Raw genomic sequence first — 24951 nt, 5'->3', positions numbered from 1 at the left:
CAACATGTACATTCTTAGAACAGCTGTTTTACATGAAGAATGTCATATTTTTTTAATTTCAGTATACGTTTATGTTCTTATCTATAGTTTCTTAAACCGTTGTTTAAGTTGCTTTCAAAGAGAACTATGATATTTAATTTTGAAAGGAGAATTTCCTGTATTCTGTTGCAAAGTTCATTTTAAGAAACCAATTTGCATGTCCATAGCCTCTTTAGGGATTTTTGCAAGACTGCCTGGGCCACTTCACATAATTTTGTGAGGCAGCCATGAATACAGCTGTTCCAAGATAGACAAGTGCCAGCAACAGGCACTTAGAAACCACTTGCCATATCAAAGCACCCCTCTCCTCAAGTAAAGGTACAGCAAGGCTCAGTGACTTAATTGTAATTACAACCCTGGTCCACTTGATTTTTTTGAGTCATGCAAAATGAACTCCTTTTTCCTTCAACCTGTGAAAATATAACTATTACCTAACTAGAAATAAGCAGGGAGATGCCACAGTAAGATGGGCCAGAGAGCTGTAAGGTAAAGTACTAATACTGCAACCATATTTTAAAAACAAAGTAAAGACGACAAACCAACAACAAAGCAGCTTGAACTGTCCTTTAAAAGGCAAAATAGGTCTAGCAATTTCACTCCTGGATATTTATTTGAAGAAAACCAAAACACTAATCAGAAAAGATATATGTACCCCTATATTCACTGTGGCATTATTTACAATAGCCAAAATATGTATGCAACTGAAATATCTATCAATAGATGAATAGATAAAGAATATGCAGCATATTCATACAATAGAATATTATTCAGCCATAGAAAGAATAAAATCTTGCCACTTGTGACAGATGGACCTAGGAGGTATTATGCTAAGTGAAACAGGAAAGGAATATATTGTATGATTTCACTTACATGTGGAATCTAAACAAATGTGCAAACATTAACAACACAGAAACAGTCATAGAAACAGAGAACAAACAGGTGGTTGCCAGAGGGGAGGCAGGTAGGAGAAGAAAGAAATAGGTGAGGGAGGTTAAGCAATACAAACTTCCAGTTGCAAAATAAATGAGTTATGGATATGAAATGTACAGTGTGGGGAATATAATCAAATACTATGTAATATCTTTGTATGGTGACCTAACTAGACTTATCATCATTATGATCAGTTTGAAATGCATAGAAATATCAAATCACTCTGTTATGTAACAGGAACTAGCAGTGTTGTAGATCAATTACACTTCAAAAACAAATAAACAAATACATAGAAAAAGACAAAATTGTGGTTACCAGAAACAGGGGTGAGGGGAGGGGGAATTAGTTGAAGGTGGTCAAAAGGTGCAAATTTCCTGTTATAAGGTAAAACAAGTACTGCTGCTGCTGCTAAGTCGCTTCAGTCGTGTCTGACTCTGTGCGACCCCATAGATGGCAGCCCACCAGGCTCCCCCGTCCCTGGGATTCTCCAGGCAAGAACACTGGAGTGGGTTGCCATTTCCTTCTCCAACGCATGAAAGTGAAAAGTGAAAGTGAAGTCGCTCAGTCGTGTCTGACTCCTAGCGACCCCATGGACAGCAGCCTACTGGGCTCCTCCGTCCATGGGATTTTCCAGGCAAGAGTACTGGAGTGGGCTGCCGTCGCCTTCTCCGAAACAAGTACTAGTAATATAATATATAACATGATGAAGATAATTAATACTGCTATTTGTTATATATGAAAATTGTTAAGAGAGTAAATACTGAGTTCGCATCGTAAGAAAAAAATCTATTTAAAAAAATTTTTAATCTATATGAGATGATGGATGTTCACTAAACTTATTGTGAAAAATCACTTCATGGTGTACGTAAATCAAATCATTATGCTGTACACTTTAAACTTATGCAGTGCTGTATGTCAGCTGTATCTCAATAAAACTGGAAGAAACAAACAAATGAAAAGGCAAAATATATGCTGAAGTTTGAATACATTGAGCTTGGTAACTAGGACTCTGAATTCTGTAGTGCAACAGAGTGTGAGAAGAGCTCAGTCTCCTATGGAAGGTGCAATGCTAGTCTATGAGGTAAACATTTTTCATTGAAATACATTCCTACTATATGAGTCCATATTTTGGTGACTAAGAACTTTTTTAAAAGTTCATTTTAGCGTAAAATTAAAAGTTTATTGGTGTGGAGAAGACTCCTGAAAGTCCCTTGGACAACAAGGAGATCAAACCAGTCAATCTTAAGGGAAATCAACCCTGAATAGTCATTGGAAGGACTGTGCTGAAACTGAAGCTCCAATATTTTAGTCATCTGATACAAATAACTGACTCATTGGAGAAGTCCCTGATTCTGGGAAAGATTGAGGGCAGAAGGAGAAGAGGGCATCAGAGGATGAGATGGCTGGATGACATCACAAATGCGATGGACATGAACTTGGGCAAACTTCAGGAGATGGTGAGGGACAGGGAGACTTGGTGTGCTGCAGTTCATGGGGTCGCAAAGAGTTGGACACGACTGGGTGACTGAACAACTTATTGGTAGGGAATCAATATACACCATCACAAATAGAAGCAGTTAAAGACAGTATCAAGACAAAGCAGACATTCATTCTCTCCTTAGTGTCAACATACCACATGAAAAGCAAGGCATAAACCTCAAACGTGTCTGTCAATATATTATCACTTGCAGCGGTGTGTTTTATACACACCAGGGCAAGATGCATGATGTTTGTCAAATGTTCAGTTCAAAGTCCAAACTTTTTGAGTTACAAGAAGCAATTGTCTAGTCGTCAACTCTGAAGGGGAAGAAAGCTTATGAGGCCCATGGCAAGTTTATTAACTTCTTGTAAGGACTCATCCCTTCTCTAATATTAATTATCACTCAATTCGGGAAAGCAGAATAAAAAAACCCATGGCTCACATTTCCCTTAAACACTCAAATATTTTAAAATAAGTATTTACAATAGAATGGAAAATTCATTTTGATTCTGGTTAATACCAAAGTATAGGGAGACAGTATTTTAAGAAGTTTTGTTATTAATACAAAATGGACCTATTAACAGAGGGAAAATAAGAATGGAAAAGAGAAAAATTCCTTGTTTGAAGTGATCAGTTTTCATTAAGAAGAGCTACATATTTTCTCAGAGCAATTTAAATTAAAGTCGGGGTGTTTTGGGGTTTATTTTAAACAGACAATATATGTAGGTGGTAACAAATTCAAATAGGAAAAGACTCTACAGTAATAGAAAAATAGTCTTCTTCTCACCCCTCCCCATAGACCGCCAGCTCTACCTCCCAACCACTTTCCTCAAAAGTTCCCTTAGGCCTCCTTCATGTGTCCACTATCTCTATCATTAACAGCAGCCACTGTTTTAATTTTCTATCACCATAGCTTAGTTTTACTTCTTCTTGAAATTTATGTAAAAAGAACCACAGGGTATACAATGTCTAGCTTTTTTCTTTTAAGAGAATATTACTGAGATAAAAAAAAAAAACATTATTACATGCTTAGTACTTCATTCCTGTTTGTTGCATAATGTTTTTCTTTTATATTAATTTGCCACAATTTCTTTATCTATTCATCTATTATTGGGCATGTGTTTTCATTTCTCTTGGGTGGATCATGGAGCAGGTGTATGTTTTACTTTACAAGAAACTGCCAACTGTTTCTACCATGGTTGTACCACACCTTACCACTTTTGATGGCTGTAAAGTATTTAATTGCTTGGGTAGACCATAATTTATTTAACCAGCCCCTTGTTGGGCGTTATGTTTTTTCCAACCATTTACCATCACAATTTGGTAATGAGTATCATTATATATACAGTTTTATGTACATGTGCGATGTATCTGCAGAATAACTCACAGGTAGGTCAGAGAGTGTGTACATTTTAATTTTTGATAAATACTGTCAATTAGTCTTTCATATTATTCACTACCAACTTCAATCCAATCAACAAAGTCTGAAATGACGGTTTGCCCCATATCTCTACCAAAATTAGAGGTAAAATTTTTAATCTTGTCATTTTAATTAGTTTTCCTTTTTTGCATGGGCTTCCCTGATAGCTCAGTTGGTAAAGAATCTGTCTGCAATGCAGGAGAACCCGGTTCAATTCCTGGGTTGGGAAGATCCCCTGGAGAAGGGATAGGCTACCCACCCCAGTATTCTTATGCTTCCCTTGTGGCTCAGCTGGTAACGAATCCACCTGCAATGTGAGAGACCTGGGTTTGATCTCTGGGTTGGGAAGATCCCCTGGAGAAGGGGAAGGCTACCCACTCCAGTATTCTGGCCTTGAGAATTTCATGGACTGTATAGTCCATGGGATCACAAAGAGTCGGACACGACTGAGTGACTTTCACTTTCACTTGTATGCATATCACAAGGTTGGTTTTAATTTTTACTCACAGTTACCTCTATTTTTCACCCCCATATTTTAGATCCTTATTTTCCTTTATTCATACTATTACAATTTCTCTTCCTTTTTCAATCTCTTTGTACAGTCTTGGATACCATCTTTTATATAATACCTCTGGATTTATATAATTCCAGTACTCCTTTACCCAAGTCACTACCCAACTCAAAAACCTTCACTGGATCCCCATTGCTTACTGAATTAAATCTAGACCTTCTGTCCTTACACTTAAGACATATTCCATGTGCCTTACCTTTTCTTCCAAAAGATTATCCTATACGTAATTCCAACAAGAATGGGGCTTCCCCATGGACCTCACATAAAGTGTGTACTTCCTGCTTCCATGTCCTTACACATGCCATTCCCTCTGCCTAGAATGCCCTCCTCTTTCTCTACCTTCCTTAGAAACAAGCTCATGTTCTATCTTCTCCCCATGCCCTAAATAAATGCAGACAAGACAAAAAGATCATGCTTACCGGCACTTTCATTTTAAATTCATCTCTATAGTACTTAATGCCAATGTCAGTGAATGTTCTCTGGATAAAGCGAGATGGACGAAGAATGAATATGAGCTGCAAGTTTCCTGGAAATGCTACCTGGAAGGATCATAAAAAGTGTCAACACAAATGTCACATCAATTGGTCTCCTCTTGCCCAAGATTATAGATGACAAAGTTAAAGTGGACACCCTGGATGCCTAAGAATTAGAATATATTTCACAGCTGAAAGAGATCTTACTGCTCATATAATCCAAACCTCTCCTTAAAAACCAAATTAACCAAACAAAAAATTTTTTCTGATTAAAAAAATAATTTACACTCTTTATAGAAAAATTCAGAAATTTATAATAATGTATACATTAGAATAAGAAAACCACCCATGATTTCATAGCCACTCTTAATATTTCAATCTAATTTTTTTGTTGTCTAGTTACTACATTATGTCTGGTTCTTTGTGACCCCATGAACTGTAGCACACCAAGTTTCCCTGTCCTTTACTTCTAGGCCATTTTCTTGGCTTAAATATCTTTATCATAAACTCAAACTGTAGAAATATTTTGCAATCTGCCTTTTAACTTAGTATTATACCATGAGCTTTTATTCCTGATATTAAAAATCCCTTGGAATGTTTTTATGGGTGTGCAATTTATTTAAACAATCCCTTATTGTTAGTGACTTAGACTCCTCCATACTTTTACTATCATAAATAACAGTAAAATGAAATCTTTACACATTTTGGACCATTCTTCTAACTTCCTAGAAGAATTACTGAGTCAAAGATTTAGTATTTTAAGGGTTCTTAAGGCATCTTATTTGGAGAAGGCAATGGCACCCCACACCAGTACTCTTGCCTGGAAAATTCCATGGACGGAGGAGCCTGGTAGGCTGCAGTCCATGGGGTCACTAAGAGTCGGACACAACTGAGCGACTTCACTTTCACTTTTCACTTTCATGCATTGGAGAAGGAAATGGCAACCCACTCCAGTATTCTTGCCTGGAGAATCCCAGGGATGAGGAAGCCTGGTGGGCTACCATCTATGGGGTTGCACAGAGTCGGACATGACTGAAGCGACTTAGCAGCAGCAGCAGCAAGGCATCTTATTGCTAAGTTGCTCTCAAGAAGCATTGCCCTCATCTTGAGGTAAGGGCCTGAGTAATGAGAAAACAGGTTCATTTAACAACTCAGTGGCAAAATTGGGAATCCAAGTTTCCCATTGCTCATGGTTTTCCATTCTTTCAGGAGTTTTCAAGAACAACCTCCTGAAGGGTTTATTAAAAAATAACCTGGTTTTTACCCTGGAATATTCTGACTCATTAGGACTGGGATAAAGTCCAGATATCTGTATCTTTAACAAGCACATGAAGAGATTCTGGCTGGTAGTCATATTTTTGATCCCAGCACTATGGCATCTTTTACACATAAAGGTGATCAGTGTAATTCTTGGACAAATTAGACTCAAGTATTAGATGATTCAAATATTATCTATGAACCCTGGGAAACCAGAACTCTCTAGAGGCCAGACCTTTTGAAGAGTCAGGGGCACTGTCAACTGTCTGTGGCTGAGTTCATGTGGCTGAGTCCTTGGTCTGAGGTCCCTACAGGGAAAGGATGCATACACTTGCCGGAAGGGAATAAATAGGGGTAAAAATCAGACTAATAAGATGGAAAAGGAAAACAATCCAAGGTTGTGCAATTTAATGCTAAAAGCAAGCTCATGTCATATACTGTCTGATTTTGCTAGTGTCTTTTGAATTTGTGAAAAAATAATTTGAATACTAAAATGAAGACTGTCGTAAAATTAAGTGATCCCCAAAGCAAACCTTAAAAGGAGGGTTTGGGTCTCAAGAGTTTACTAAAGAGGTGACCCCAGGAAACACAGTTAGGAGTATAGGGCGATGGTGAGACAGGATGGCTAGAGAGCCAGTGTATCAATGAGGGGAACTGCTATGGGTAAGAAGGGCTGGGTCTTCTGAAATTCTGTGTGGAATATACCTCAGAACTGCCCCACTGAGGGGTGCAAATGCTGGGGTGTTTGTCCACTAATGCCCATAACGCAGTAGTTGCAGGTCACTCCTGGAGCATTAGCTTCTCAGCACTCTCTACCTGCTCCTCTCCAGTGACCAGAAAGGTCAATCAGGTAGAGAGACTCATGCTCAGGAATGGTCTGCCAGTGACCTTTGGGCAGCAGAGAGGATATGAACATGACACAACAGCCTCTACTACAAAGACCTTCCCAAACTTGGCATAAAATAACTGCTACTTCCTGGTGACTTTGATGCAAAATAGTTGAATAGATAGTTTAAATTATCTTTATAATAAAATATAAAAATAAATATTTACAGCTATTCGTGTCAAGGATGCTTTTATGGAGCTCCACTTGTCCCTTCGTCTGTCGATAACAATGACGAACCCGATGCTGGCAGCCTCCACGCTGCAAAAAAGGGTGGTCAGTATCAGAGACAGTGAAACACGTGGATTCTGTTGGGTTCCCTCAGCAGAATGATTCCACTGCCTCCGTGTCACTCCAGGCTTGCTGTGCAGAGCATGAGGGGATGACCAGGTCTGACTTCCCCAAGAAAGGAACCGGCTTCCTCTCATCTCACCTGGCAGCCTTCACAAGGCAGAAATATTTCATGTCTCAAACCCTCTCAAGGGTTCTATTTCTGGCTGGCAAATGTATGAAACCCTCAACAAGCAGAAGGATCCATGTAAGTTGAGCACCACATGTCCCAGTGTAGACAGAGGACCTTGAGGTGGAGGTCTGCTATCTTTCCACTCCTAAGACTGACACTCATGGAGCTATCAACATGCTCCCCTAGAAGTCAGTCCCACAGATGTTCGGAAATAACACACGTCAATGGGAAAAACAGCTCCTTTCCAGCGCCTGGTCATAAATGGCCAAAAAACTGTAAGTACAAGGAGATATCAACTTCATTAAGAACAAAAAAAGCTGTTTGGTCCCCTCTGAAGTCATCACAAAATTCTCACAAAATTTTTAAAGACTAAAGTCCTAAAAGGGAAAACATTTTTCTTCTCTCTCTTTGGTAGGAAACTATGGGAGGAAAGAAGAGCAGGAGCTTTGGAACCTGGTTCAAATCCGAGTGCTGCCACTTTACTAGCACTGAGACTTGGGGCAATCACCTAACCTCTCTAACCCTATTCCCTTATCTGTAAGATGAGAAAGTGAAAGTGAAAGTCACTCAGTCGTGTCTGGCTCTGCAACACCATGAACTATACAGTCCACGGAATTCTCCAGGCCAGAATACTAGAGTGGGCAGCCTTTCCCTTCTCCAGGGGATCTTCGCAACCCAGGGATCGAACTCAGGTCTCCCGTATTGCAGGCAGATGTTTTACCAGCTGAGCCACCAGGGAAGCCTGAACAATACCAATCATGAAGTAGTTACGAGCACAAATTCTGAAACCAGAATGCTGAAATTTGAAACATGAATTTATATATTTGTGCATATGTATGTGTGTGTATATGTAAAATTTTCAACTCAGAAAGTGAGAATTTTGGAGAGACACTTTAAGATCATACAAATAGCCAAAAAATCACCAGGGATATAGATTTGACTTTGAAGAATTCAGCATCTGTTCTTTTCAAATGTACATAGGATATTCATCAAATAGTCCTTATCCATTATCCCAGGCCACAAAGCAAAATTCAACAAATTTTAAAGAATTGCAATCATACAGGTTGTACTTCTGATCACTATGGAATTAAATTGGAACTCTATTATTTTGTTTTATTTTCAACTCCCTCCCACCCTCTCTCTTCCTTCCTTCCTTCCTTCCTTTCTTTTTCTTTCTTTTTTTTCCAATCCCCTTCCTTTTCTTTTCTTTGGATTTAATTGTCAGTGTATTTTAACTTCTTAAGGTAGAAAATTATATCACTGATTTTAAACATTTCTTCTCTATTATTATAAGTACTTAATGCTATGTGTGTGTGTGCTCAGTAGCTCAGTCATGTCTGACTCCTTGTGACTCCCTGGGCTATAGCCAGGCAGGCTCCTCTGTTCATGGGATTTTCCAGGTAAGAATACTGGAGTGGGTTGCCATTTCCTTCTGCGGGGAATCTTCCGGACCCAGGGATTTAACCCATATCTCCTGCATTGGTAGGCGAATTCTTTACCACTGAGACACCAGGTAGCCATTTAAAGCTATAATTCCCTCTTAAACACTGCTTTGTGAGAGTTGGACCATAAAGAAAGCTGAGCACTGAAGAATTGATGCTTTTGAACTGTGATGTTGGAGAAGACTCTTGAAAGTCCCTTGGACTGCAAGGAGATAAAACCAGTCAATCCTAAAGGAAAGCAGTCTTGAATATTTATTGGAAGAACTGATGCTGAAGCTGAAGCTCCAATACTTTGGCCACCTGATACAAAGAACTGACTCATTGGGAAAGATCCTGATGCTGGGAAAGACTGAAGGATGGAGGAAAATGGGACGACAGAGGATGAGATGGTTGGATGGCATCACCAACTCAATGGACATGAGTTTGAGTAAGCTCCCAGAATTGGTAATGGACAGGGAAGCCTGGCATGATGCAGTCCATGGGGTCGCAAAAAGTTGGACACACGGAGCGACTGAACTGAATTGAAACAGTGCTTTAGCTACATCACATAAATGTTGATATACTCTTTTCATTATTGTTCAGCTAAAAATGCTTTCTAGTTTCCTTTATGATTTCTTCTTTAGTTTATGGATTGTTTAGAGGTGGTTGCTTGGCTTCCAAATATTTTTAAAATTTTCTAGTCAACTTGGGGAAGAAAAAGGTGTAGGAATGCAGGTATTGATAGAAAAGAAACCTTCTTTTCAGGAGGAAACCTTCCCAGTTGTTACATAGTGTATAGACAGGTATGTATTCATCAAGCTATACAGTTGACATATGTATACTTTATATAAATTAAACTTAGCTTAAAAACCCAAGGAATTAAATAAATTCAAGTTGTAAAAAAGGAAAAATATTATATAACTTTTAAAAAAAGACCAAACGTAGCGAGTGCACAATAGGTATCAGGCACTGATCAAAGGGCATACAACAATGACCAAAACCATTCTGTAGTACAGCAAAAACAAATAACAATAATTTGTTATTAACAAATTACTAACATTAATAACAACAATAATCTTAAACAATAACAGCTACGTGTATCTTGAGTTCCTATCAGTTGTCAGGCATCTTTATGTTTTATCTCACTTCATCTTATGAAATAGGTATTACTATCTCCATTTTACAGATGAGGAAACAAAGGCTGATAGAAATAAAATAACTTGTCTGACATCACACCAGCAAAACTGGATTTCAAAGTCAGAAGTCTCTGAGAGCAGTGCTTATGTTCTTAACCCCATCCCATGGCACCCCTTCAGTTTTTTCTTATAGCAAATCTGCTTGTATCTTCTGGCAGTTTTATTTTGTATATTTTGCTGTTACTAGTGTTTCCTATGTCTTTTCTTTTTCCTTTAAAATAAAAAGGTATTCAATTTAATGCTCCAAGGGTTAAAGTGGAGCTTCAACCACTTCTTTAAGTAAGGTGGAACTGGGAGAGGCTCAGTAAATATAATATAGTACATAAACACAGGATGTTCTTTGATCTATGAAATAAACAGCTCCCCACCTACCCTCCCCATGGCTTCCCCAGCCAGGTTGAGGGTAAATGCTCCTCAGTTCCCTGCACACCAAAGCCCAAGACCAGAGCATCTTGAGTAAAGAGGGTGGGATCTGCTGGGAAGATAAAGAACAGTGTCTTCTGACACAATTGTGTACAGGCCATAGTTCAGAAATAAGAGTTAATGAATCATGACAATAGTTTTGAATATACTCCCTCGCATAAAGAATACATTCTAAACAACATGAAAATTGTACCAGCTACTGAAGGGATTATTTTTCTACTCCATCTGGTTCAACAAAAGAATCAAAACCTCAACTAAACCAAATGCACAAGAAATGGGGTTTCTAGACCATGTATTTCTTTAGGTAACACTTGGCTGTTTTAATCCCTATTGTTCTTGTTAACACTAAGATCCTATGATCTTAGTTAGCTGCATAAATACTATTTAATATAATCCTCACAACCACCCTCACAGTCAGGCTGATGATAATATTTCCACTTTATAAACGAGGAAACTAATCCTCAAGATGGTTAAACTTACAATAACTTATCCAAAGTCATACATTATATGCAGAGTTAAGATTCAAATCTTCTGAATTCAAGAGCAACACTCAAGTCACAAAATATTTTCTTGGTATAGAAAATATTTTGATACTATATTCCTTCATTTCTAGTCTTAGTAATTCTTCTGTAAAAAATATAATTGAATTTTTGATGTGTCAAAATTTTGCATATGATTAAGTATAATATTGGGTTGACCAAAAAGTTCATTTGGGTGTTTCCCTAACATCTTACAGAAACCCAAAAGAACTCTTTGGCCAACCCAATACATGAGTGTAAGAGACTGAGGTAAAGGTGTTCTGACCCCAAAATACCAGATCAGTTTTGTGGTTGATATAGCACATAGTTTCTTAATTAAGCTCTAATATTAATATATTTTCTATTGCCTTTTTCAGTAAGCTTGGTATTTGTTGTTCAGCTGCTAAGTTGTGTCCAGCTCTTTGCGACTTCATGGACTGAAGCAGAAACACCCCAGGCTCTTCTCTCCTCCACTATCTCCTAGGTATAGAAAATATTTAGCTAACTGAAATTTACTACATTGCCATAAGACTGAGTCAAATGTAGAGTAATCAACTATCCTAGTTTGTCCAAAATGCCCTCCCCAACATGGGTGGGCATCATTCAACCCACTGAGGACCTGAATAGAACAAAAATTTGAAGGACGATAGGATTCATGCTCTCTCTCAATCTGACTGTTGAGCTGGGACACTGATCTTCTGCCTTCGGTGATTCTGACTCTCAGGCCTTCAAGCTCAGACTAGAATCTACAAAACTGGCTCTCTGATTTTTAGGCCTTCAAACTATACCACTGGCCTTCTTGGGTCTCCTTCTGAGCCTCCATAATTGTATAAGCCAGTGCCTTATAATAAATACCTACATCTACATATCAGGGTTCCTAGAGAAATGTAACCAATTATACATACATATATATATATATATATATGTATGTATATATATGTATATATACACACACGCACACACACACATATATATTTATAAAGAGATTTATTACAGAATTGGCTTAGGTAGTTATAGTGACCAAAAAGTTCCTTGATCTGTCATCTGCAAGCTAAAGAACCAGAAACACTGGTGGTATAACTCAATCCAAGTCCAAGGCCACGGAATGGAGGAGCTGATGATTTAAAGCCTGATCTGAGTCTGAAAGCACAAAATCCAGGAGCACTGATGTCCAGGGACAAGAGAAGATGATGTCCAAACTCAAGTAGAGAGAGAATTCACCCTTACTTTGCCTTTTTGTTCTGTTCAGGCATTGAATGGACTGGGTGATGCCCACTCACACTGGGGAGGGCAATCTACTCTACTCAAGTTATAAATTCAAATGTTAATCTCTTATAGAAATATCCTCATAGACACATCTGAAAATAATTTTTTGCCAGCTGAATGGGCATCCCTTAGCCCAGTCAAGTTAACACACTAAATTAACCATAATATGTATGCAGATATCCTTGGTTCTATTTCTTTGAGGAACTCTGATTAACACATACAGAGAGTCAAGAGAAGAGGTAATTGAAATAAAAAATTTTTCCAGAAAAGTACACCCTAAGTGCAAAAATACTGAAAACAGAGTCCTGGTACATCAGGGCACGGACTAGAGAAGGACTCAAAGAGACAGGGTTGGAAAGACAAAGCTCTGGGAGAGAAAAAGAAATGAAAAGAGAGGTGCTGACTGTGATAAAGGCAAAAAGAAGCAAGAGGTAAAATTTAGCATCCTACATGACAAAAAAATAAATTTAGGATACACACACTTTTCCTTAACAAAAAAAGTGTTTTAAGTTTATTAATAAAAGAAACTATATTTAGAAACTATATATAACATGGTGTTCTTAACTAGGAATCTTATAAACTACCCTAAACCACCAAACTCGTTTACTAATTTCAAAGATGCAAGCAATATTCCTATATAAAAAGCTAATATAAACGGGGGAAAATATGAATCAAAACTTTTTAGCTTTAAGAGAATAAGAAGACAGGCCACAAACTGGAAGAAAATATTTACAAAAGATATATCTGATAAAGAACCATTATACAATAAGAAAACAAACAACCCAATTAAAAACTGGGCAAAAAACCAAAACAGATATTGAACAAAAGAATATATGCAGATGGAAAATGAGCATATGAAAAGATGTTTGACAATATATGTCATTCGGAAACTGCAAATTAAAACAATAACATTCCACTATACATCCATTATAACGGCCAAAATCCTAAACACTGACAATACCAAATTTTGGCAAGGATGTGGAGGAATACTTACATCCTCACATTGTGAACTCTTACTCATTTCTGGTGGGTATTCAAAATGGTACAGCCACTTTGAAATACAGTCCGGCAGTTTCTTACAAAACTAAGCATACTCATATCATGTGATTCAACATGTGTAACTACATGGTGTTTACCTAAGTGAGTTGAACACTATGTCCACATAATAACTCATACATGGATGTTTACATTAATAGAAAAGAAAGAAAGTGAAGTCACTCAGTTGTGTCTGACTCTTTGTGACCCCATGGGCTATATAGCCTACCAGGCTCCTCTGTCCATGGAATTTTCCAGGCAAGAGTACTGGAGTGGGTTGCCATTTCCTTCTCCAGGGATCTTCCCAATCCAGGGATCGAACCCGGGTCTCCCACATTGCAGGCAGTAAGCTAGTCTCTGTTTCTGTTTCCTCTATGGACTTTAGTCTGTTTAAACTTTATATTTTAAATGAGGTCAATTTTGGTAAACTGTATTTTCCCAGGAAATAACCTATTTTTATCTTGGTTTTCAAGTTTATCTAAATAGAGGTATGCAAAGTAATTTCTAAAACTTAAATTTTCTTGGGTTTCAGTGCTTATTTTTCTGTTTTCTATTTCTTAGTTTGTATACCTGTGCTTTGTCCATTTCCTCAGTCCATAGCCCTACCATCTGAGCCACCAGGGAAGCCCATTAATAGAAGCTTTATTCATAATTGTCCAAACTTGGAAGCAAACAAGATATCCTTCAGAAGGTGAATGGATAAACTGTAGTATATCCAGACAGTAAACTATTATTCAAAATAAATGAGCTATCAAGTCATGGGAAGACATGAAGGAAACAAATGCATATTACTAAAGGAAAAAAGCCAATCTGAAAAGGTTACATATTGTATGATTACAACTATATAACATTCTGCACAATGCAAAACTATGGAGATGGTAAAATTCAATAGTTGCTAGGGGTTGAGGGGTGGGAGTATAGGACAGATGAATAATAGGTGTAGCACAGAGGGCTTTTAGATCAGTGAAACCAATCTGTATGACGTGATAATGGTGGATATAGGTCATCGTGTGTGTGTGTGTGTGTGTGTGTGTGTGTTAGTTGCTCAGTCATGTCCGACTCTTTGTGACCCCATGGATTGTAGCCCGCCAGGCTCCTCTGTCCATGGGATTCTCCAGGCAAGAGTACTGGAATGGGTTGCCGTTTCCTTCTTCAATAGGTTATCATGCATTTGTCCAAATCCTAAGTATGTATAAAACCAAGACTGAATCCTAATATAAACTATGAACTCTGGGGGTTGTTTTCAACTCAAATGAAAAAAAAAAAAAGCAAGCCAGAAGAAATCACAAGGAAGAAAATATTAAAGATAAAGCAGAATGAATAAAGTAGAAGACAGAAAAGCCAACAGATCTGATTAAAAAATCAGAATCCCATTTTTTTAAATTAACAAAATAAGACACTAGCTTACTTAATCAAGGAGGGGGAAATGGACAAAGCACAGGTATACAAACTAAGAAATAGAAAACAGAAAAATAAGCACTGAAACCCAAGAAAATTTGTTTTAGAAATTACTTTGCATACACCAAGACAAAAATAGGTTATTTCCTGGGAAAATACAGTTTACCAAAATTGACCTCATTTAAAATATAAAGTTTAAACAAACTAAAGTCCATAGAGGAAACAGAGACAGTTATCAAGGCCCAAATTCACAGGGGAATTTCACAGGGGAATTCAAATCGTCAATGGCTATAAAGTCCCAATCCCACAAGAATAGTTTCTGAGCCTAAAAACTGAAAGAGAACTTCAAAATGCCATTTATGAAGCAAATATGACATTGATACCTATACCTAATTCAATAGCAAAATAAAATGACCAGTTAATAGTAGAGCTACTAGCAACAAACATAAAATAATTAGGAATAAACTTAATAATATAAAAACTATGTCAGGAAAATTTCAAACACTGCCAAAAGACACAAAAGTGGACTTTAACAAAAAGAAAGACTTTTCTTCTTCTTGATAGGATGATTTTAATACCATAAATATGTGACTTGTTCCTGAGTAAATTTATAAAGTTAATAATCTCAATGAAAAGGCCAAAGAGTTTTCTTTCTTTTTTCTTTTTCTAAAAACGGAGGTATACAAATAGATAGAAAATAAGAAAGAACAGTAGAAAAACATGAAAAAAGTAAGTAAAGCTTAAGGACCCAGTAGGGCAGGGGGAATTAATCCTAGCAAATATTAAACATACTTAACTCTTCTTAGGGCTTCCAGGTGGCTCAGTGGTAAAAAATCTGCCTGCCAATGCAGGAGAGGTGGGTTTGAATCCTGGGTTGGAAAGAGCCCCTGGAGAAGGAAATGGTAACCTATTCCAGTATTCATGCCTGGAGAATTCCATGGACAGAGGAGCCTGGTGGGTTACAGTCCATGGAGTCGCAAAGAGTCAGACACAACTGAGCGACTTTTACTTTTCACATATTTATATATAAAGAGAATATATACATATATTAAAATGTAAAGTGATTAAGAGATGAAAAATACAAAAGGAAAATTAAAGACACAGAAGAGAAACTCAGAAGATGCATTGTCCCTCTAATTTGAGTTTCAGAAGCAGAGTTGTAGGAAAGAAATAAGCAGAGATAACAGGAAAAAAATTCTAAGCCTAAGAGAGACTTGAAAATTCCACTGAGACTTGATAATTCCATTCAAGACACAGCAGTATGAAAGAAAATGTTTGAAATTTCAAACCTGCAAAACATAAAGAAAAAAGCCCCAAAGCTTCTTATGCAGAGAGACAAGTAGCTGACCTATGAAGGGATGACAGTCAGATCCTGTGACAAGGACCAACTTTGTTATCAGTAATACTGAATACTAAAAATCAATGGATCAATGTTATTTTACAAAAAAAAGAAAAAACTCCATGCTCAGATAGATTGCCAATCAACTGTGAGATCAAAATAAGCCATTTTCTGACATTAAAGATGTAAAACTCACTTACCATACACACTTTCTAAAAAAAGAAATAACTTGAAAGTTTTTAAATGAACATGAAATCCCAAAATGAAGAATGACCTTCCCAAGATAAAAAACAATCCCAGGTTGACAACTTATAGCAGGTTTATACAGCAACCAGCCTGTATTATGAATAGCTCAGAGAGGCTCAAAAGAATATCTCCAAGAAGAAAATGTATGCACTAGACAAATTCTATGATAAAGAATCTATAAGATGTTAATAATATAATAAAGATACATGCCATGCTATAAACAAGAAAAAAAAGAAAGGCAATTAAAAATGCTAGGGGGAAAGGTACATAAAAAGTCATTGTCCAAGTCTGAAATAAATTAAACTGTAGCATGATTTTGAGCAACCCATGGAGTACGAGAAAAGAGAACCTATTTTACCATAACATCTGTAGCATTCTCCTTTGAGTGACACAGGTTTAAGGACTTAGGATTACATCTCTCATTCCAGAGGCCCAATCATATTACATATATAAATGCATTCCACTGATTTCTGTTTTTTAGGATCAACCTTTAATCAAAGAAAAACATTGATAGTAATATGTAAAATACATTATAATTCTTAGTAATGAAAAGTAGAATATAGGTAGAAGAACTTAAAGGCTGAGAGTAAAGAAAGATGTAAATGCATAGTAGTGAAATCAACAGGTACAATTGGCCCTCCATATCTGTAGGTTCCACATCTGTGGATATGAACAGCTGACTGTACTGTACCACTTTGCATAAGCAACTTGAGCATAGGAGAATTTTGGTATGCTCAAGGTTCTCGGGATCAACCCTCTGTTTGTTCCTGATGTTAGATTGCATAAATTCTTTGTATATTTTGCATATTAACCCCTTATCAGATATATTATTTGCAAATATCTTCTTCCATTCAGTAAGTGGGCTTTTTGTTTTATTGACACAAATATTTTCCTTTGCTAGGCAAAAGGTTTTTAGTTTGATATAGACCCAGTTATTTATTTTTGCTTTAGTTTCTCTTGATGAAAGTGAAAGAGGAGAATGAAAAAGTTGGCTTAAAGCTCAATATTCAGAAAACGAAGATCATGGCATCCGGTCCCACCACTTCATGGCAAATAGATGGGGAAACAGTGGAAACAGTGTCAGACTTTATTTTGGGGGGCTCCAAAATCACTGCAGATGGTGACTGCAGCCATGAAATTAAAAGACGCTTACTCCTTGGAAGCAAAGTTATGACCAACCTAGATAGCATATTCAAAAGCAGAGACATTACTTTGCCAACAAAGGTCCGTCTAGTCAAGGCTATGGTTTTTCCAGTAGTCATGTATGGATGTGAGAGTTGAACTATAAAGAAAGCTGAATGCTGAAGAATTGATGCTTTTGAACTGTGGTGTTGGAGAAGACTCTTGAGAGTCCCTTGGACTGCAAGGAGATCCAACCAGTCCATCCTAAAGGACATCAGTCCTGGGTGTTCATTGGAAGGACTGATGTTGAAGCTGAAACTCCAATACTTTGGCCACCTGATGTGAAGAGCTGACTCATTTGAAAAGACCCTGATGCTGGTAAAGATTGAGGGCAAGAGGAGAAGGGGATGACAGAGGATGAGATAGTTAGATGGCATCACTGACTCAATGGACATGAGTTTGGGTAAATTCTGGGAGTTGGTGATGGACAGAGAGGCCTGGCATGCTGCAGTTCATGGGGTCTCAAAGAGTCGGACACGACTGAGTGACTGAACTAGTTTCTCTTGCCTGCAGAGACATATCCAAAAAAAATTACAAATACCATGTCAAAGAATATATAACCTATGTTTTCTTCTAGGAGCTTTATGATTTCAGGTCTTAAATTTATGTCTTTAATCCATTTTGAATTTATTTTTTGTGTGGTGTGAGAGAGTAATCCAACTTGATTCTTTTGCATGTAGCTATCCAGTATTTCCAGCATCACTTGTTTAAGGGGTTGTCTTTTCTCCATTGTATATTTTTGCCTTCTTTGTCATAAATTAATTGCCTATTTGAATGCAGGCTCATTTCTGGGATCTCTATTCTCTATCATTGATCTATGTCTCTGTTTTGTGCCTGTATTATGCTGCTTTGATTACTATAGCTTTGTAGTATAGTTTGAAACCCGTGTTTCAAAGTTTCCCTTCAGCTTTGTTCTGTTTTATTAAGATTATTTTGACTATATGGGGTCTTTGGTGTTTACATACCAATTTTAGAAAACCAACCTTTAGTTTGGCTAAAGGTTTTGATGAACCTTTAGCCAAACTCAAGAAAAAAACAGACATTCTATATTAATAAAGTCAGAAATGAAAAAGATGTTATAACCGATACCACTGAAACATAAATGATCATAAGCAATTACTATGAACAAGTATATACCAATAAAATGGACAACCTAGAAAACATGGACAAACTCCTAGAACTGTACAATCTCCCAAGATTGAAAAATAAAGAAACAGAAGTATGAGCAGACCAATTACCAGTAATAAAACTGAATCAATAATAAGTAAAATTCCCAGAAAACCAAGTCCAGGACCAGATCAATTCACAGGTGAATTCTATCAGACATTTAGAGAAGAGTTAACACCTATCCTTCTCAAACTATTCCAAAAAATTTCCCAGGAAGGTACATTTCCTAACTCATTCTATGAGGCTGGCGTCACCTGAAACCAAAACAAAAATATCACCAAAAAAGAAAATTACAGGCTAATATCAGTGATGAACATAGATGCAAAAATCATCCAACAAAATGTTAGCAAACCAAATTCAACAATTTAATAAAGGAATCATATACTACAGTCAAGTGGGCTTTACTCCATGAACGCAAAAATGATTTAATACCCAAAAGTGAATCAATGGACAAAGGACAACCTAGAAGAAATGGACAAATTCCTAGAACTGTATAAGACTGAACAATAAAAAAAAATTTCATACCAATTACCAGTAACAAAACTGAATCAATAATAAGAATATTAATATGGCATATTAAAAAATTAAAGAATAAAAATCATATGATCATCTCAATAGATTCAGAAAATGTTTTTGACAAAATTGAACATCCATTTATGATTTTAAAAAGACTCTCAACAAGGGGACATAAAGGAGTTATAAAGGGGACATACTTTGACATAACTAGAGTTATCATATGATCTTGCAATCCCACTCCTGGGCAAATATCTGGATAAAACAGTAACTTGGAAAGAGACATGAGCCCCAGTGTTCACTGCAGCACTCTTTAGAATAGCCAAGATGGGAAGCAACCTAAATGGCTATCAACAGATGAATGGATAAAGAAGATGAGATATATATACACGATAGAGTATTATTCAGCCATAAGAAAGAATGAAATAATGTAGCAATATGAACAGACCTAGAGATTATCATACTAAGCAAAGTAAACCAGACAAAGGAAGACAAATCTCATATATCACTTATAAGTGGAATCTAAAAAAAAATTGTACAGATGAACTTATTTATAAAACAGAAATAGACCCACATACACAGAAAACGAACATGATTACCAAAAGGGAAAGGGGCGGGAGGATAAATTAGGAGTTTGGGATTAACATATACATGTGCGTGCATGCTCAGTCGCTCAGTCATGTCTGACTCTTTGTGACCCTATGGACTGCAGTGCATCAGGTTCTTCTGTCCATGAGATTCTCCAGGCAAGAATACTGGAGTGGGTTGCCATTTCTTCCTCCAGGGGATCTTCCCGACTCGGACTGAACTCCTGCATCTCCTTGCATTGGCTGGCAGATTCTTTACCACTGAGCCACCTGGGAAGCCCCAACATAGATACACCACCATATATAAAATAGATAATCAATAGATGCCTACTGGATAGCACAGGAACTATAATCAATATTTTGTAATAACCTATTTTCAGAAAAGAATCTGAAAAAGAAAAGAAATACACACACACACACACACAATCACTTTGTTGTACACCTGAAACTAACACAACATTGTAAATCAAGAGAAGCAAAGTAAAGTGTTAGTCACTAAGTTGTATCCTACTCATTTCGACATGGACTGTAGCCCATCAGGCTCCTCTGTCCATATAATTCTCCAGACAAAAATACTAGAGTGGGTAGCCATTACCTTCTCCAGGGGATCTTCCCAATCTGGGGATTGAACCTGGTCCCCTGCATTACAGGCAGATTCTTTATGGTCTGAGTCACCAGCATAGCCCTGTAACTCTACTTCAATTTTAAAAAAAGTTAAATAAAGCCCACAGCTAACACCATACTCAACCATGAAAAGTTTAATGCATTTCCTTCTAAGATCATGAACAAAACAAGAACTCACTCCTGCCACTTTTATTCAACATAATATTGGAAGTCCTAGCCACAGCAATAAGACAGAAGGGAAAATTTTAAAAATCCAAATTGGAAAGGAACAAGTAAAATTCTGTTTGCAGATGACATGATACTATACATAGATAATCCTAAAGATGTCACCAGAAAACTAATGGGGCTCATCAATGAATTCAGTAAAGTTGAGGGATACAAAATGAATATTCAGAAATCTATTGCATTTCTATACACTAACACAAACTACCAGAAATAGAAATTAGAAAACAATCTCATTTATAATCACATCAAAAAATAAAATATCTAGGAATAAATCTAACTAAGGAGTTAAAGGGACCATACACAAAAATAAACTCAAAATGAATTAAAGATCTAAACGTAAGACCAGAAACTATAAAACTCCTAGAGGAAAGCATAGGCAAAACACTCTCCACCATAAATCATAGCAGGATCCTCTATGACCCACCACCCAGAATATTGGAAATAAAAGCAAAAATAAACAAATGAGACCTAATTAAACTTAAAAGCTTTTGCACAACAAAGGAAACTATAAGCAAGGTGAAAAGACAGCCTTCAGAATGGGAGAAAATAATAGCAAACAAAGCAACTGACAAAGAATTAATCTCAAAAATATACAAGCAGTTCCTGCAGCTCAATTCCAGAAAAATAAATGACCCAATCAAAAAATGGGCCAAAGAACTAAACAGACATTTCTCCAAAGAAGACATACAGATGGTTAACAAACACATGAAAAGAGGCTCAACATCACTCATTATCAGAGAAATGCAAATCAAAACCACTATGAGGTACCATCTCATGCCAGTCAGAATGGGGGCTATCAAAAAGTCTACAAGCAATAAATGCTGCAGAGGGTGTGGAGAAAAGGGAGCCTTCTCACACTGTTGGTGGGAATGCAAACTAGTACAGCCACTATGGAGAACAGTGTGGAGATTCCTTAAAAAACTGGAAATAGAACTGCCATACGACCCAGCAATCCCATTGCTGGGCATACACACCAAGGAAACCAGAATTGAAAGAGACACATGTACCCCAATGTTCATCGCAGCACTGTTTACAATAGCCAGGACATGGAAGCAACCTAGATGTTCATCAGCAGATGAATGGATAAGAAAGTTGTCATACATATACACAATGGAATATTATTCAGCCATTAAAAAGAATGCATTTGAATCAGTTCTAATGAGGTGGATGAAACTGGAGCCTGTTATACAGAGTGAAGTAAGTCAGAAAGAAAAACACCAATACAGTATACTAGCACATATATATGGAATTTAGAAAGATGGTAATGATGACCCTATATACGAGACAGCAAAAGAGACACAGATGTAAAGAACGGTCTTTCGGACTCTGTGGGAGAGGGTGAGGGTGGGATGATTTGAGAGAATAGCATTGAAACACGTATATTATTATATGTGAAACAGATCGCCAGTCCAGGTTCGATGCATGAGACAAGGTGCTCAGGGCTGGTGCACTGGGATGACCCTGAGGGATGGGATGGGGAGGGAGGTGGGAGAGGGGTTCAGGATGGGGAACAGATGTACACCCATGGCTGATTCATGTCAATGTATGGCAAAACCACTACAATATTGTAAAGTAATTAGCCTCCAATTAAAATAAATAAATAAATAAAATTTTTAAAAGGAGTTAAAGGGTCTGTACTGGGAAAATTATAAGACCTTGATGAAAGAAGTTGAAGACAATACAAACAAATGGAAAGATATACCAAGTTAATGGATTAAAAGAATTAGTATCATGACAGTGACCAAATGACCCAAGGCAATCTACAGATTCAATATAATCCCTATCAAAATACCAAGGCCATTTTTCACAGAGCTAGAGCAATTATCTTTTTTATAATCGATAATACCACTGAGTAAGAAAAGATTCCAGATATTTACAATCATTGAAGTGAAGTGAAGTGAAGTCGATCAGTCGTGTCCGACTCTTTGCAACCCCATAGACTGTAGCCCACCAGGCTCCTCCATCCATGGAATTTTCTAGGCAAGAGTACTGGAGTGGGTTGCCATTTCCTTCTCCATTAGAACCTATAAATTCAAGAAAGAGGCTGTGTTTTGAATGTCTAAAAAAACCTGAATTATCAGAAAAGAGAAATTGAGCCCCTACCTCACAGGATGACCAAAAGGCAGAACATACCACAGTATTCTAAAACAATCACCTAAACAAAAGAACAAATGTCTTATACACACTAAGTCATTCTACTAGGGAGAAATGTCAGACTCCCTGGTTCTTACATACAGAAGAATAGGAATCTGGCATATTAAATTTTTTTTCCTATCCTCTAATATAATCCATTCAAATACTCCTAGCATATAAGACTTACTTGCCAATAGCAAACATTTATTCATAATAAGTCTATGGGATGTGCTCTAATTTTGAGCCTCACTTGTGTGCCTAAGGTCTGGTCTCTCAAGGTATCCTTCCAGAGGGTTCTGAAGCAAATTCATCCATCTTGTACAAGACAACAGCCCAATAAGACTCCCCACTCTGAAGCTCTATCCTAGAAGTCAAATGAATGATTCCATTTTCCTGATTTGGGGGAGCAATTCCACAGCCAGACCAGGAAACAACACATCTTGCCTTAGCTACTCAATCAAAGCAGCACTTTTCCTATTTATAGTATTTAAAACTACTTAAAATCAGGGGCTTTTTCCACTGCCTTCATAATAGTAAGAAGCCCAGATCAAACTCACTTCTCTGATAAGGCTGGTTTTTAAAGCTGACAGATTGTTATAATCCCATTCAGTCTTTTGATACAAAGGAGCAAGTCTCTTTAGAATTCACAGGCCAAATAATAATGCTGTCCTCCTCCCCTCCTCCCAAAGTAGAAATGTCAGACAGCATTCATGAGACAGCATATCATAAAAGAGGATATGAGTCTTCTCAAGGACTATTCATCAGACTCTATGGGAGGAAAATGGACATGGAAGAATTTTTCAAACTTAAATAGGCTTCTCAACTGATTCATTATAGAAAAAGACCTTTAGAAATAGTAAATAATCATAAAATTATGAAATATGGCTCTTATTTCTATGTAATAAAAGTAACTTCTCCAGTCCCTCTCAAGTAATGAACACATAGCTGTAAATAAAACAGAGAAACCAAATAGAGGAACAGGGTAATAAAAATGTATGCTTAGTTATACAAATACGATTTTTAGAAAAGCACTTGGAATTTTTAAAAAGTTGGCCATTTCTGTGCCTCAGAATATTTTACTAATGCCTTTTCAAACCACTCAGCTACAATCTGTAGCCACTGAAGGCATGTTTAAAATGAGACCTCAATTCCATGTGCCTAGACATGTAAAAGCCTAAAGATCTGATTGTGAATAGAATTCCTAAAGCTAAGGATCACGGCTAGTTCCTCACTCTCCTTCCCCCCTCCACCAGTCCCCAGTGCCTGTTCCTTCCATCCATCCCCTTCTGTCTAGTCCTCTTTCCCTCAGGCAGCTCACCCCCTCTTCACTTTGCACCTATTCCAGTAGGCATGTATGGATGTGAGTGCTGGACCACAAAGAAGGCTGAGTGCCAAAGAATTGATGCTTTTGAGCTGTGGTTCTAGAGAAGATTCTTGAGAGTCCCTTGAACAGCAAAAAGGTCAAACCAGTCAGTCCTAAAGGAAATCAACCCTGAATATTCATTGGAAGGACTGATGCTGAAGCTGAAGCTCCAATACTTTGGCCACCTGATGCAAACATCCAACTCATTAGAAAAGCCCCTGATGCTGGGAAAGATTGAAGGCAGGAGGAAAAGGGGATGACAGAGGATGAGATGGCTGGATGGCATTACCAACTCAATAACCATGAGTTTGAGCAAACTCCAGGAGATAGTGAAGGACAGGGAAGCCCAGCATGCTGCAGTCCATGGGGTCACAAAGAGTCAGACATGAACAACAACAGGGCAGAATCCCCTAACTGGTCTCCCTTCCTCCCTTCCTCCATTCCTGGCCCATCCTGCACACCACCACCACATTCATCTGGTTGCCATTTTTTCTTCCTCAGAATGTCCAATGGCCCGGTCTTGCTCACTGTGCCTAAACTTCTTAACTTGGTGGAAAACACCTTGCCCAGTCTGTTCCCAACTGTCTATCCAGGTCTCATTTCTCACTACTATCTGAAAAGGATCCTCACCCTGTTATGGACAACCTCGATAGTCTGTAATTCCCTAAACAAGCTCTATTTAAAACTTCAAAATCCAGGGGGGTTGGAAATAGAAGCCAAGTCACTTGCCCCAGATCACACAGCTAGCGACCATAGAATCTGGATTTCAATCCAGGTTTGAGCTGTGTCCAAAGTTCTT

At 37.5% G+C, this 24951-nt stretch overlaps 1 protein-coding gene across 3 annotated transcripts in view; it reads right to left on the bottom strand.

The window, feature by feature from the left end:
• The window catches only part of MCF2L2 (MCF.2 cell line derived transforming sequence-like 2), a 265733-nt gene that overhangs the window by 167233 nt on the left and 73549 nt on the right, over positions 1-24951 (bottom strand). For all 3 annotated transcript variants that reach the window (XM_006075321.4, XM_025287650.3, XM_044944273.2), the window contains exons 4-5: positions 7224-7314; positions 4860-4979 (exon numbers count right to left, since the gene is read on the bottom strand). In XM_006075321.4, coding sequence (XP_006075383.2) covers positions 4860-4979; positions 7224-7314 — 211 coding nt within the window. The remainder of the gene's footprint in view (positions 1-4859; positions 4980-7223; positions 7315-24951) is intronic.

This window comes from Bubalus bubalis, chromosome 1 (genome assembly GCF_019923935.1).
Source record: "Bubalus bubalis isolate 160015118507 breed Murrah chromosome 1, NDDB_SH_1, whole genome shotgun sequence".
NCBI classification, from domain to species: domain Eukaryota; kingdom Metazoa; phylum Chordata; class Mammalia; order Artiodactyla; family Bovidae; genus Bubalus; species Bubalus bubalis.
Note: the sequence above shows the minus strand (reverse complement) of the source record. Positions and strands in the feature narration are given on the sequence as shown.